General features: G+C 43.0%; 1 protein-coding gene across 1 annotated transcript in view; it reads right to left on the reverse strand.

Annotated features, from left to right (window-relative positions):
* The window catches only part of prrc2c (proline-rich coiled-coil 2C), an 83,907-nt gene extending 68,179 nt beyond the window's left edge, over positions 1-15,728 (reverse strand). The window contains exons 1-7 of the mRNA XM_056276959.1: positions 15,562-15,728; positions 8,800-8,969; positions 8,244-8,418; positions 7,517-7,629; positions 7,188-7,313; positions 6,021-6,319; positions 5,836-5,915 (exon numbers count right to left, since the gene is read on the reverse strand). Coding sequence (XP_056132934.1) covers positions 5,836-5,915; positions 6,021-6,319; positions 7,188-7,313; positions 7,517-7,629; positions 8,244-8,418; positions 8,800-8,914 — 908 coding nt within the window. The 5' untranslated portion in view covers positions 8,915-8,969; positions 15,562-15,728. The remainder of the gene's footprint in view (positions 1-5,835; positions 5,916-6,020; positions 6,320-7,187; positions 7,314-7,516; positions 7,630-8,243; positions 8,419-8,799; positions 8,970-15,561) is intronic.
* Positions 15,729-16,018: the final 290 nt, after the last annotated feature.

Raw genomic sequence — 16,018 nt, forward strand, 5'->3', positions numbered from 1 at the left:
CTTTGATATCACTTGTTCACTCTGGTTGGCAGCAACTACAACCGGCTGTTTTTCCCCCAACTCCAGGTGGAAATGTGAAATATGGCTTCTCATGTTTGTTGTGTTCCCAAAATATTTCATTTTCGTTAGACACAACCTGCATACAGCGTGGCTCTTGTCCAGGTCCCTTTTCCCTTCAGCTTCATAGAAGCCAAAATGCTTCCATACACTGGCTTTTAAGTCAGAGAATGCTGGTCAGATTGTATCCAACTTCAGTTGCTCACACTTATCCATCCTCACCAAAACTGAAGAAGTAGCGTAGCTTAGAATGTAAACACGACGCAAATATTTTACGTCCATTACATTTCACCATCCAGTTGGTTCAGCAGCAGCCATAAGGAGCGTACAGCCCAGTCAAGAATTGAGGTTTAAATGTCTGATTATTGAGTTTTCTGCATCGAGACATAATCTTTTATGAGAGAATCTTGACGCATCTAAGAATCGATTTTCCCCCCATCCCTAGTAAAAAAACTGTTTTTTTAAATCATCAGCGTGGAGGATTTTAAGTAACAATTTGTCCGCACCAATTGCGATACAAAAAAAATAACTGCACGAGAAGCCGACTGATTTGCACATGAAACTCCTTCAAATGACAGAGCTAAACGTTGTTTTATAAACGACATCAAAACTTCAGGACACTTTTTAACTCAACGGTTTTAATTTGATCAGCTGGCATGGGAGCACAAAACTTGGCATTTCTTGCATCAACTCTCCCGGTTGAAGAGCCATGTGTGGAAACACTGGCCAAGGAGCATTTTCCACCACTGACCACTGACATAACAGCTCCAGCTGTGGGATACTCCTGCTCCACCCACACCATGCCCCAGGGAACATCATTGGAAACAGGTGAGTGACAGAGGCAGACGGGGAAGACTGAGGGAAATCCTCTGCCCCCTATCATCTCATCTGGAGCTGAGGCTGGAAAACCTTTTTACAATGCTGAGTCTGGACCCGTCTCCCAACCACCATAACTTGCTTCCACTGTGGTGATGGGTGATTCCATTATTCGGGGCCTCTCGCTCCCCACAGAACGGCGGAAGTGGTCAACTGTTTCCCTGGAGCCTGTGTGTTGAACTTCAACACAAAGCTTCCAGTCGTACTTGGAAAACATGCTAACGTGAGTACTGTGGTGGCATACATTGGTAGCAACAACACTTCTCACCACGAGTCCGAAACTTTAAAGGAACATTTTAAAACTTCTCACCAGCCTTAAACAGGAAAAAACATTGCAATTTCAGGACCTCTACCCACTTACAAAAGGGGCATAGAAAAACTTAAGTTATCTATTCTGCTTAAATTCATGGCAAAAAAAAAAAACAACTTTATGTGACAAAGTTAAGGTCACTTTTATAGACAACTTTGATCTTTTCTGAGGCTTCCCTGCATTCTTTAAGCGCGATGCTGTACCCCAACCACAGGGGCTCTCAATCCTTGCCCACAACAGTTTAATGTATTTCACCATGACTACCTTCCCCACCCACCTGTTTATTTTATAAAACCCATCATCTCAACTCGACACAACACTGCCAACAGAGCTATAAATGTGCCAAACATAAATAACTTGTGGTTCCCATGAACAGGAACTAATTTCCAGCTGCAAAACGGACAAAAATCAGCATGACTCTTTTTACTATAAAGAGTGTTAAACAAATCTTATCAATGACCACATCAATAATCCGAATCTGGACTGTCTTTTTCTTACCGAGACCTGGCTGGGCACAGATGCACCTGCCACACTGACTGAGGCCATTCTACCCAGCAACACCTTTTCCTATTCATCCAAAGAGGGAAAGAAGGGTGGAGGGACAGCTGCAATCTACAGAGACACACTGAAGGGCAGTGATGTGTACCTAGGCACATTCCATGCCTTTGAAGATAATTCTAATTTTTAAATTCTCAGCCTCATTTCCTTGCAGTGACAGTATATAAGTAGATGTCCTAAATTACCTGTCCCCTCTTTTTTAATGGAACTCTCAGACCTACTATCTTTCATTCACACAAGCCTTGATACCTGCATTTTAATTGGTGATTTAACATACGGTATGTTGATAATCTGGCAGATACTAAAGCCAAAGAGTTTTTACAACTGTTGGAATGTATGGCTTTTAAATAGCATGTTAATATACAGACTCACAAACATGGACACTACTTGGATTTAATCATATCATATGGTCTTAACATCAATACATCTTCCGTCACTGATCAAGCTCTGTCTGACCACCACTGTGTGCTTAACAGTTTTGATCATTCTCTGCCAAGTACCACAGAACGTATTGTCAAAAAACGCTGCACTAGCCCAGAAATAGCCACAATTCGCACATCACATATTGCAACAAACAAAAATACCTCACCGTCATCCTGTGATAACTCAATGATTTTAACCAAAAAACCAAAAAACAGTGTTTTATGCAGTCGCTCCAATTAAAACCAGGAAAAAACTATAGAAAAAGTTTGCCCCATGGAAAAATAGTCAAACTATGAAACTAAAAAGAGACTGCAGAATTGCTGAGCACAGATGGTGAAAAACAAAATTAGTAATACGTCACAATATATTCACTGAAAAACTTAAAATTACAACAACGCAATTTGAACCTCACAGCAAGCATATTTCTCAAATCTGATGAACACCAACATTCACAACCCCAGACTGCTTTTTAGTACAATAGCTCTCTGGTAAATCCTACAACTAACTACAGTGTCGAGCTTCCAGGCTCTAAATGTTTAGAGTTCGCTGGCTATTTCAAGGAGAAAATAATCAACATTAGATCTGGTAGCTGCCAGCAGAACAAACACACTGCACTTTTATCTATATCCTCTGTACAGAATGATGTCAAGGTGTAACGTTTTAACCTGGCTGATGCTGAAACTCTCAGGGAAATAGTAACATAACTGAAGCTTTCCACGTGTTCCCTTGACCCAATGCCTACCTTCCTTTGTAAAACTATTTTTAATTCTGTATCGGAAGACACCCTTGCCATAGTAAATTACTCCCTACAGCTTGGTGTCTTCCCCACTGATTTTAAAACTGCTCTAAAGCCCCTTTTAAAGAAAGGTAACCTGGATACTTTAAAACCCAGCAATTTTAGACTGATTTCAAATGTCCCATTTTTAAGCATAATTTTAGAGAAACTAGTTTTTAATTTGCCAAGTAACTTTTTAAATTCAAACAATGAATTAGAAATGCTTCATCAGGTTTAAGGATACATCACAGCACAGAGACAGCCTACTGAAAGCAGTGAACAATAACAGAACAAGCCTTGACAGCATCAAGCTTTCAGATTCTTTTAGATAAAGTGAGCATGTTGGCCTGAGTGGAATTGTTTTTAACTTGTTTACCTCATATCTTTGCGGGAAATTTTTTTTTGTATCTACAGAAGACCACTCCTCCAAACACTATGAGGTTACCTGTGGGGTACCACAAGGATCAATTTTTGGACCATTACTTTTTAATCTGTACATGCTACCCCTGGGCAGTGTCATCAAGAGGCACGGCATCTCTTTCCACAGCTATGCTGATGACAATGAGCTCCATGTGACATTGTCCCCTGATGACACTAGGCCAACTGACTCACTTTTTTTTTTTTACTGTATTTTAGATATAAAGGCTTGGATTTCACAATTTTTACAGCTCAACTAGGATAAAACAGAAGTACTGTGAAAGGCTTGGAGAGAGAAACTGACCTCCAAATTAAATGCACTAGGACTAAACCCAAGCCAAAAAGCAAGAAATCTAGGATTGGTTTTTGATTCTGATGGAGCTGTGATGGCCTGGTGGCCTGTCCAAGGTGTCTCCCCGCCTGCTGCCCAATGACTGCTGGGATAGGCTCCAGCATCCCGCGACCCTACTTGGGATAAGCGGCTTGGAAAATGGATGGATGGATGGTTTTTAATGTCAAGGCTCATGTGTGGGGTGTCACAAAAGCAGCATTTTATCATTTGAAAAACATCTCTAAAGTGAGGCCATTTCTCTTTCTGAGCAACCCAGAGAGACTGAGGCACTCTTTTATATCTAGCAGGCTAGACTATTGTAATGCTCTCCTTTCTGGTCTACCTAAGAATACAATAAATCAGCTACAATTAATTCAAAATTCTGCTGTATGAGTGCTGACTAAGACCAAAAGGAAAAGACATATTACACCTATAATAAAGTCTTTACACTGGTTACCTGTTAGTTTTTGTACTGATTTTAGAACCATTTCATCAGTTTATAAGGCATTACATGACTACCTCTCAGAAATGCTTTTGGTTTATGAACCAGGGAGGCCCCTCAAATCCTCTGGTTTTTCTCTTTTAGCTGTGATTGACTTGGAGCTACATTGCATTGCTTATGTGTTCCCTTTATTTTTTTGAGCAGTGTATTTGGTGATGCTGCTTTCAGCCATTACGCTCCAAGCCGCTGGAAAAAACCTTCCAGAGGATCTGAAAATATTGATATTTCTAAACAAACTAAAAACCAATCTACTTAGTCTGGCTTTTATGTAGTGTTTTATAACTCTATGGTTTTATTATTTATACTTATTTTGTTAACTTTGTTAAAAGAAACACGGTAGGAGAGGTGCTCAACTAATAAGGAGCAAAATAATCCAGTGATTCAAGTAAATTCTTTGAGACAGTACAAGTCTGTTTCATGCCATAAGCAATCATCAGCTGTCAATCTGACACCTGATGATAGCTTATGGTATGAAGCAGGCTTGTACTGTTTCATAAAGAATTTACTTGAATCACTAGGTCACTTATTTTATTATAATCATTTTAATCCATCTTGTTTCATCAGCATTTTACTATTGGTCATTGTGATTTATTTTATTCTATTTTACTTTATTAACACTTTTATAGTTTTACTATAATCCATTTATTTTGTGTAGTATTTCATAACTTCATTTTACTGTTACTTTTAAGGATTGTATCATCTTTTATTATTTATTGTCTATTATCTTAACTACCCATCTTTTATTGTCTTATTCAATTAACTTTTTTTTGCTTTTCTGTTGTCTTGGTGCTCATTAGTCTCTATATCCATTTTTAACATCCTAAGTTTTGTCAATCGCTTGTAAAGCACTTTGAATTTTATTTGAAAGGTGCTATATAAATATACTTTGATTGATTCATTTTTTGTTTTCGCGCCTTTTATTTGGGAGTCTGCTGTACACTTTCCTGCACCAATTGCTCTGCTGGCTATGCCTGCTCTACCTGGTCGGAATCATCTTCTTCTGATGGTATGGTAAAATGTTGGCCATGAAAGAAAGGTGGCACAGAAATTGTGGGTGTACTAGGCAGCAGGGCATTTTTCTTAACAGAAAACAAGTCTATAGTAGGCCCATGCTTTAATGTGGGTGGACACAGCTTTCACAGTGAGTGATAACATGCATGCTCTAGTTAGTTTCCTACTTAGTTTGGGCATGGAGAACGCTGTCATAAATACAAGTCCAGGGAGACCACAAGACTGAGGGGAAAAAAATTCCTCCAGTGGTTATACCAAGGCAGGTGGATAATGCACACAAAATTAGTCAACTGCAAGAACAAATCATGCTTTTAGTAGGTTTGGGGAAAGAAAAGAAAAAACCCCAAAAAAGCAAAACACTGATGAGTTACGTTGCACTGGTGCAACCAATTCTTTTTTTTTATATATATATAATTATAAATTATATACAATTATAAAATGTTTTAGTGACATTGGACAGATTCATGATTACATGCGTGACCAAACTGGTCACAGTCTGGAGCTCTGTGACTGCTTAAAAGGAGCACAGGTTTTGGAGTTTGGCCGTTTGAATGGATTGAGGTTTATCAACTCACTTGGCTCCATCCTGAGGAACAGGATATCTGAAGTTTCCTTGCCCTGGGCCAAAAGGCATTCGAGGATACGCATGGAACATCTAAAATCACAATCACATGATTTGTCAGGCCAGAACAAACTACAATCTAAAAAGGAAAATGTGCACAGATTAATCAAGCATAGGTCACTATATTGAAAGCCTTACATAGGGAGGCATCATGCTTCTGAAAGGAGGGTGGAACTGTGGTGGCAACCCAGAAGGAGGCTGCTGCCCTCCATTAAGTTTGGGCTGAGAGGGGCCAGATGGGAGCAGCCTCTCCCTGCCCTCCCTCTTGTCCCTCTGGCCATCGCTCGGCAGGGTTCTGCCAGGTTCATCTGCCTCCCCTGGGGGTGAGGAGGTACCATGGACCGTGCCACCCTCCTCTGGCACCCTGTTGTCCATATCCGGGGGGCTAGGTACAGCGTTCAGATTTCTGCCCCCTCCTTCACGCCAGCTGCCAACATCTAGGAGAACACAATGAGCAAATGGGTTTGTTTAGGCTGACCTCGTGATGTGGTCATTCAGAGTATTTTCAATGAGCATCGGGCAAATAAAAAGCAAGTAATATGCTGAACAACATAAAAAAAAAAAAGGTACAGTGTGCAAAATTATGCTTAAATTTTAAAAATAAATGAAATACAATATTCATAATGTTTTTATTAGTGTATAATCACCTATTATGAATCATAGATAATAATGGATTACATTTATATAGCGCTTTATCTTGATACCCAAAGCGCTTCAAAGTGACGGAGGGAAACTCACCTCAACCACCATCAATGTGTAGCACCCACCTGGGTGATGCACAGCAGCCATTTTATGCTATAACGCTCACCACATATCAGCTTGAGGTGGGGGGGGGTCATTGAGCCAATTACACTGGGGGATGACTAGGTGGCCAGATGGAGAGAGCAAAGTTGAAATCATTATGAAGATTCATAATGATTCCCTTATATTTTATATATACCTGCATAGGAGCAGGTCCCTCGATATGGAGGCTGCCACTTTGCATCACCATGTTGCACAGCCATGTTTCTACAGTAACCCATAAGTACAAAGCTGCATAGGGAAAAATGCGCCTGTAAAAAAAGTGTTTTTTGCATACAAAGGCTGCTGTGGTTGAAAATGAACACTGATGTGTTGTGTTGTGAGAAAGAATAGTATTGTTTATACACCGCAAGCAAGCGTGAAATGGTTTTGAAGAAGCGGAAACATTCATCCTTGTTGTAATGTGCCTCTTCAATGCCAGATGCCACTAAAAACCACAAATTTTACGCACTGTACCTTTCTCTGCTACTGTGCGTGTGTGTGTATGTGTGTGTGGCGCAGTACTTTGAGGTCTGAGGCTGGGGCCAGGTCCATAAGGCTCCTCTTCTTGATTGTCCCCTTTCTCCGACTCACCCGCCGCTTGCAAGCTAGGAAACTCCTGGTGGAACTGACTGCTCACACGAGGGGCTCCTGCACAAGACCATATCATTATAACACACACACACGCATGGCCACACAGAAAATACAACAGTGACTCACAGAAAAGCTTTATGGTGTTCACATGCTTCTACCAACAAAGCTTGACAGGCCAATGGGAATCCTACTTAGGAAGAACATGTTTTAAAAGCAACCCTGTCACTTGGAGAGCAAGTGGAGGGCTAAGTCCTACTAACCTTCTAGTTGTGTCTGTGGCTTGCTGTTGGCCCAGGAGCGGGCACCCCCTATAGGTAGCTCCTGTGGCTGTGGAGCTGCTGGTTTGGTCTGAGGTGGGGGGGTCTCCTGCTGCCTGTGGGAATGAGGGATTGGGAGGGTGAACAAAGAGTTTCATTCCAACATGAATACTTAACCACTTGGGGAACACAAACGCATTCTCTTCCAAAGATGATTGCAGACATGACAGTATAGTGCTTAAGGTATTAGTGTGAATTAAAAAAAAAAAAAAAAACCTTTTGAGTATTGAAGAGGACAGAGTCATATGGGAGTTGCCCCCCCTTTTTTTCTCCCCAATTGCATTCGGCCAATTACCCCACTCTTCCAAGCCGTCCCAGTCACTGCTCCACCCCTTCTGCCAATCTGCACATGCCTCCTCCAATACATGTGGAGTCGCCAGTCACCCCAACCGACCAGAGGAGGCGCTAGTGCAGTGACCAGGACACATACCCACATCCGGCTTCCCACCTGCAGACACAGCCAATTGTGTCTGTAGGGACAGCCGACCAAGGGAGTTGTTTTTTTAATACTGACTGAAAAACTACTGATGGCAAAATGTTTCTGAAAATGGACTTGTATACCATTTAGGAGAAAAACCTCCCATTAGGAAATAAGACAACATCAAATAGCGGATGCTCGATTTCATCGTATATGCACCCCCATATGATGAAATGGAATAATCTAGCTCACCTCTCCTCCCCTGCCTCAGTTCGAGATGCCCAGCCACTGCCGTCCTTGGGGACAATGTTGACGTTGGGGTCGTTGCCCTTGTTCTCTGCCTTCAGGCTGGGCAGGTTGGCTGGAGGGGGCATGCGTCGACTGACAGCAACTTTGCCCAAACTCTGGAGCCCATGTCTGGCAGCCACTGGATGGAAGGGCAAGATGAAGAAAAAAAAATTAAACTGCAAAGGAATTAGGTAGACAAAAAGATAGACAGTAGGCATTATAACAGTAGGCATCTCTGGGTCCTGTCTGTTAATACATTACTACACAAACAGCACACGGACAAGGAGTCGCACAAGCTTTCCAGATACAAAATGGTGACTCATGACATGAGAGGAGCAGGGAAACATTATGGGGATGAGTCTGATTCTGTACTCAAGTTGTACAAGCACCTATAAGCTTGAAATTTTGACAAAATACTACCTCACAGCTCACTCATTAGCAAAATTAAACTTGTGTGTTTCACTTCATGAAAGAGAGATAGAGAAAAGAGACATGGTGTCATTGAGAGAAGTCAGCTTACCTGCAGTTTTCTGGGTTTCCAGAGATTTTCCCTTGTAGGTGTTGAAGAGGCTAAGGGTTGCATACTTTGTCTTGCCATCCTTTGCCTTGGTGCTCTGCCCTGACTTCTCGGACATTTCGCTGGAAACTCATTGAGTCTGGTCCTCTGGCCTCACCCCCAGAACCAGCCTCCTATAGCCCGGAGGGTGAGATAAAGATGGAAGCAAAGGAGTCAGGTGCAGGGCAAAAATCCAATTAGTTCTGGCTACAGAGAGCTCTTGTCGACAAGCCCTTGATGCTCAGAGCAGAGATTCCCCACACCTGACACAATGATTAACCTCAAGAAAATCTTGACTTTACAAGATCGCAATGTTTAAACATGTGTACAAAAACTGGGGGGGGGGTACTGAGAATGTCTTTAAAGAGATGGGCCAACAATCTACTTCAGTTGAGGGCTATTGGTCAGGCTACCACCGACAACCCCTTGCTCTGCTAAGCCAGGCTATGAGCAGCTGATGCATGGTCACAAGATGAAGAGACTGTCTTGCCTCCATTATTAAGGAGATGAGTGGGACAACCCAAATAAGCTAAAGGCAGGCTTCCCCTCGTTATCACACTGCCTTCGCTCCACTCAATGGGGCATGTCAGATTGCCATGCCTACGCTACCTATGAAGAGCAAGCAAAGACTGGTCAGAGAGGAGAGAAGGAAGGAGACAGACAGAGGTGTGAGGAAAACAGAGCATGGGATACAAGGGACCGGAGGATGTAGGACTGTCACAATTATTACAATTGCCTGATGGCGATTATTTGACCTGACCACGATCATTTTGCATAATCGTTAGAATCGTTTCCATTCATTTGTATAAAAACAGCTGGATGAAACTAACAGAAATGTCATATTTCCATCAGTATTTCCACGTAGTTTTCCACCGTTTGTTGTTTGACTGGCACTCTTTTAATGACGTCATCTTGTTGCGCCCCTGGCACATGAGTGGTGAATTAGCGCCAACAAACTGTTTATCTTGAGACGCTTATTCAATAATATTTGATGACTGCATTTCGACAAGCATCTGTTGACATCAACATCATTTGACATCAACATCATGGACATAGTTGCAAAGCCAAACACCACAGCACTGCTGTGGGCACATTTTGGTTTTAAGCCAAATGAAATGGAGAGCTCAATAACTTGGGAGGTGGCGATTTGTCAGATTTGCAGCAAAAAGGTGACGGTCAAAAGCGCTAATACCACAAATTAAAAAAAAAAACATTTACGGATCCACCACCCCCAATTTGCCGAACTTGGAAAGACAGCCACACCGCAGTTCCATCCCGGCAATTGGCTGTTCCTGAAGCTTTCGGACGAGTGTCTAAATATAAATGCGACAGTACCAGATGGTGCACGTTAACAGACAGTGTAACGCGGTATATAGCACAAGAAGTGCAGCCGTTCAATACAGTTGAAAAACCAGCATTTAAAGAAATGCTGCAAAAGTTTGACAAGCAGTACAAATTACCGGGAAAATCATACATCCCCAAAACTGCAATCCCAAATTTATACAACCAAGCGAAGAATAATATTATCAAGGATTTAAAAGAAATTGACTTTAACTCAGCCGTGTTAGTAACTAATAAGTTTGATTCCCTGTATTTCATAGACCATGTGCCAACAACCTGAGGTTAGCATCATCGGTATCCCCTGGGTGGGAGAACAGAGCAGTGTGTCCTGCAGTGTCCGCCACACGTCCTTCTTCTCCCCTGACCCTAACCTTTAAAGATGTGCATGGGGGTGTCCCGATAGCGTGGCGGTCTATTCCATTGCCTACCAACACGGGGATCGCCAGTTCAAATGGCTCTGGATTGGTCGGGCGTCCCTACAGACACAATTGGCCGTGTCTGCGGGTGGGAAGCCAGATGTGGGTATGTGTCATGGTCACTGCACTAGCGCCTCCTCCGGTCAGTCGGGGCACCTGTTCAGTGGTGGGGGGGGGACTGGGGGGAATAGCGTGATCCTCCCACGCGCTACATCCCCCTGGCGAAACTCCTCACTGTCAAGTGAAAAGAAATGGCTGGTGACTCCACATGTATCAGAAGAAGCATGTGGTAGTCTGCAGCCCTCCCTGGATTGGTAGAGGGAGTGGAGCAGCGACTGGGACAGCTCAGAAAATAGGATAATTGGCCAAGTATAACTGTGGAGAAAAAAAACGGGGGGGGGGGTTGCAAAATAAATAAATAAAAAAGGACAACTAAATTGTTAATCGTGACTACTTGTATGACAATTAATCATCAACTAAAATGTAATTATCGTGACAGCCCTAGGAGGGTGTTGGATGAATGAAAGAGAAAAGGAATGAGGGAAGAGACCAGGTGAGAGAGAGATGGAAGAGGTAGGATAGATAGTGTGTTTGGGGCTGCAGTCACTTCCCTGAGTCACACAGGGGTCATTTATTATTTATAGGGTGGCGTTGGAGCACCGTGTGTGTGTGTGTGTGTGGGGGGGGGGGGTTATCAGTGCAAACAGTGAACAGTTCTGACGTTTCGGTCTCCATGCACACCTTGGCCTTAGCATACTGTTGCAAAGAGTAGCCCATGAAGGACAAAATTGGCTGTAAACACACTTGGATGTGATAGTGCCAGAAACAAAAGTGGAGGAATTGGATTCAGGGATGTGTCAAGCATTGATGGCCTAAAAAAATTCAGAGATGTGATAAGATGTGTGCGAAAAGGAAAAAAAGAAGCATGAAAGACAAGGACACATTAAGCACCACTGAGAAATGAATTGTGCATCCAAAAAAAAAGAGAACATTTAAAAAAAAAAAAATGGCTGAAAAAGAAAAACAACCCTGAACAATACTAAGAAATTCTGAATGAGCTCTGTCAAGCATTTAGAGGTGTGAGGGAGAGGAAATGCTGATAAAGGGCAAAGTGGCAAAAGTGACAACAGTCAAACCCCATCTGTACACAAAGAACACAAGATTTGCTCTCTGTCTGGTAAACTGCAATAGAACCCAAGGAGCAAGAATCACCAAGGGACGAGACCTCCACCGAGGTCTTGCTCACCATCAAATATCTAGGTCATACTGCTAAATCTCAACTCTCCAAATGTTCTGGTTAAGGTCAAAGGGTACAGACCACAGGAATTTTCTCTTTCTGTTGTATGGCAAGGAGTAAAGAAAAGAGTACAAGGAAAGGGGCTTGAGAATTTTGACCAAGCCCACGGCGGCATCCTTGCTGTCTGACCTCAAATGGCGCAGCCCAACCTCCAGCATGACCATGCTCTCCTTCCCAGCCACTTCTCCTTCTTTGCAATCCCTCCAAGGTAAGCCCTTAACTTGGTGACCTCCTTCTCCAGTGCCAACGACATACCAACAATATCTAGGCATTTCTGCTTAGTAAGACACCCGATTTACACCTGGTATTAAAATGCAATCTGTATCCGGATACATTATCCAGATAATTAACGATCCGACCTTGCCTTTGCATTTACACCTGATATTTTTAATGCATTCTCGTTATCCTCATTGAGATTGGATCTCTGTCCTCCAGAGCAAATCCTGCACGTGAGTAATTTGAGGTGGCGGTAAATCAGCTGTAGGCTAGGTGTCAACATGGCAGGTATAAGATTGCCAGAGATGGTATTACTACACTCGTTTCCCTGATGGCTCCAGTGACATGAATCTTCCATTTCTACCAGTCACTGTATAGCTTACTTTCTTTAAATTTTCACAAGTTTCATCATCTAACTTCTGATACGAGGACGCTCGGTGGTATTCATGGTCAGAGGTCAGGCGGGAATGATGATGTTGCATAGGTAGATACCAGCACGTTGTACAGATTGCATTTACACCTACCTAAGATCCAAACACAATTCAGGCCAGACTACCTCCAGGTGTAGTCAGGCAGATCTGATCACATTCCATTCATGACGCATTTACACCTTGCTTTAACATGTCTTTTTCCTTGTCCAGATAACGGGTCCAGATACAGATTGCATTTTAATACCAGGTGTAAATAGCTTGTTTGCAGTCACGTGACGCGCGAGATTCAGATGGAGGGCAGGAAGTGAAAAGCAGAATGGACGAGATGGAGCTAGTTTAGCCTGAACTGTGCTAGTTTAGACGACATTATAAGAGAAAGGTATAAACAGAAAGTAAGATATGTTGGACATGATCCTTATGTTATGAAGAGTGATTTTTTTTAAACTGAATTAAAAGACTTGCCTGCTATCGAGGCAGTAGTAGTTATCCGACTCCGCTCCTCCCGACCGCAGACGACGGTTCGCAAGCCATTTTTTCTGGCGTTTTCGGTCAATTTCTTGTATTTCCACCCCTTATGAACAACAGCTTTTGGTACTTGATTAACACTCCTCGTAGTTTCTCGGTTTAATCGATGTGAGCAACCGGCATTTGAGAGTTTGTGATAGTGCTTCCTATGTAGAAAATCACTTCCTGCCCTCCACCTACAGTTCGCGCGTCATATGCAAACAAGCTATGGGGTCAGAGTTGCTGCTCTTTGAGGTTAGGAAGATACAACACTGTGTATGTGTGCTGTTTGCTTCACCTACTTTGCATGGCTAAGCCAATGTTGAGGTGGACCCTGGGTGGTAAATTATTTTTTGTTTAAGCTGCAAATCATTAGGATTCATAATTGTTAAAAATAATAATTGAAAAAAAAACAACCCCAAAACAAAGCTCCTGTGGCTAGGGAATGAAAAAGTTTCCTGTCACGATGAGGACATTACTCCTCAACAGGAAGGAAACATGTATCAAGTGTCCGGATTCAATACGTACGTGATAACTGCTAACTAAGACAGTAGGCTGACCTGACTTCATTCAGAAGGAGGACACCTTAGTTGTACCAAAAGGCTCCCACTTATCTGGTACCTTATAATGTCAGGTGTTAAAAATTATGGGAGAATTATGGATGACAAAGGGGGGGGGGGACTGCCCCCCCTCCACATTCTAATCTGTCAAAATCAACATAAAACAAAGCCAGAAATTGATGTTCAAGGCCATGACATGAGTCGTTAGACCTGAGGGTTTTACTTGAGCCAAGGAGATGGGTATCAGCTGAGTCACAGCCTTTCAGACAAAGCACTTAATGGAAACACAAGACAGGAGACGAGACATTATGTAGTGAAAACCACTTGAACAGATCAGCATACATCCTTGATCTGGCCTACTGACTGCCAGCACACACTATGGCCACTGCAAGGGGGGTTCTCCAGATGTGTTAATTCCTGCTTCCTGTTATTAGTCAAGTGAAGATGCAGCACAGGAAAATGGGGAAAAACGGATGACTGACAGACTCTTCAGTTGACAGTGGCTCTCCTCTGCCTTGCCATCAGGTCTCCCTTGGGAGAGGAGGGTAATTTCATTATCTCTTGGTTTAGATGGACACAAGTAATTAGATGGTGTCTACCTCTTCAACTCATTTGGCATGTAAGATCTCAAATGTAATCACATGAACAACTAAAAAGCTAAATGCCACAATAAAATGCAAACATAAAATCACAGTGGTGGAAGACGAAGTTCTTTCAAAAGTTAGAAAGATTACAGGTGATGCTCCAGAAAGCACAGTGCCTTTAAATAAATTTTCATTTAACTGCTTCCATCTTTGACCCAGTGAGTTTTTATCTCAAGCAGGGTCTCTGATTAGGTTTAAGTCAATGGCTGATCAATCACTGACTCATTTTGATCCATCCACTTTAATATGAATTGCCCTCTTCCAGTCGCGACAATGAAGACCCATACCTAAGCTCTTAAGAGAGTAGAAGAACTAAGAAAATATAATGTCCGTTTGTGCTCCCCCTTTTCGTTCTCAAGCATGCAGATGGAGTTGATGAATCATTTTAAGTCCTTCACTTCCCCCTGTGAGACTCATGAGCCTGGACATTCACACATTAAAAACGCACTCCCTATTTGGACAAAGCTCTTGATTCTACATGGTATCGTGACTGACAAAAAATTACCCTGTGATCAACCCGTAAAATCTGGCAACACGTTAAATGATCCAGTAATGCAAACCAGCGACAGAACAAGTCAGACTCATCCAAATTACCTTTTAAAAATATCTATTGAGGTGACAACGGATTTTACAATGTCATGACGCTCTTATAAATCAGAGCCATTGATTAGTCTGCAGGTCGTCTGTTTAAATGAGCCAAGTGGTGGGCAGAGTGGCTTAGAACAGCACGAAGTTGGGGGCTCTCCGCCCTGAACTCGGGAGCCTCAGCTCAAAAAATACTTCCATCAATGCTGTGCAAATGCACTAACGCTAGCTAACACCACTTCGCCAATATCATACGTTTTCATAAACGATGTGCAACGTGGTGGTGGTATAGGGGCAGGCCCGCAGCTAACATGGCTTAGCATAGTTTCGATTCGCGTTGGTCGCCATCACATCCACAATTCAGCCAGCCAGCCTCTCAAGAGCTACCTACCGTAAGCTAGGCAAGCTGCTGGCTAACGCAGCTAACGCTATGTGAACACCGTCAGCCCCTTAGCCCCAAATCTTCAAAACAAGACACAGAAATCTGCGTCTTACTGACCTACCTGCCACAGCCGGTCCCTTATCAGATGCCCCTTTTCTTGTGCGGCCTTCGTAAAAAGTCGGATATTTTCCGCTCGGTTAATTTAACGTTAGTGGTGAACGAGTGTGTGTCTGGCCGGCGGATTACAAAAGCTGGCTAGTCTGCTGCTTCTGCTGCTAACCCAGTCTGGCTAACGACAGTTAGCTGACATGCTCGCTGGCATCCGGACGAGCCGTTGTGCGCTAACTTACACGGCTCCCGTCGCTTTTCCGACGTCTCTTTAACGTCGTCACGCCGCCCTTGACTTCCGGGGCGATAACGGGGAATTGGTGCTCTCGCGCCCCACGTTTCCGTACAGTTCCCCACTCGTTGTCTCGCGCCAGACAGCTGCTCCCGCTGAGTGAGGCCCCGCTCGCGCCGCGGCCCTGTCGCACAATCAAAGATGGCGGTCCGCCAGTTGCCAGATCCGACCGCTGTCATCCCTCTTTCGAAACTTCCGAAACGAGAGCGAGAGAGGGCGAACTGTGGAGGAACTGCTGTAGAGACAGAGCATCACTTCCTCACATAGTACCCAAAATTTAAACTTATCAGGGAACAAATTTTCCCAAAATTCAGCAATAAACGTCCACAATTTATTAAATCAGATAATGAAAAACTAAAAATTATATTGGGGAAATGAAAGAAAGTTGCGTTCTCGCAGGTCAGTTT

The sequence above is a fragment of the Lampris incognitus genome, chromosome 3 (genome assembly GCF_029633865.1).
Source record: "Lampris incognitus isolate fLamInc1 chromosome 3, fLamInc1.hap2, whole genome shotgun sequence".
Classification (NCBI taxonomy): domain Eukaryota; kingdom Metazoa; phylum Chordata; class Actinopteri; order Lampriformes; family Lampridae; genus Lampris; species Lampris incognitus.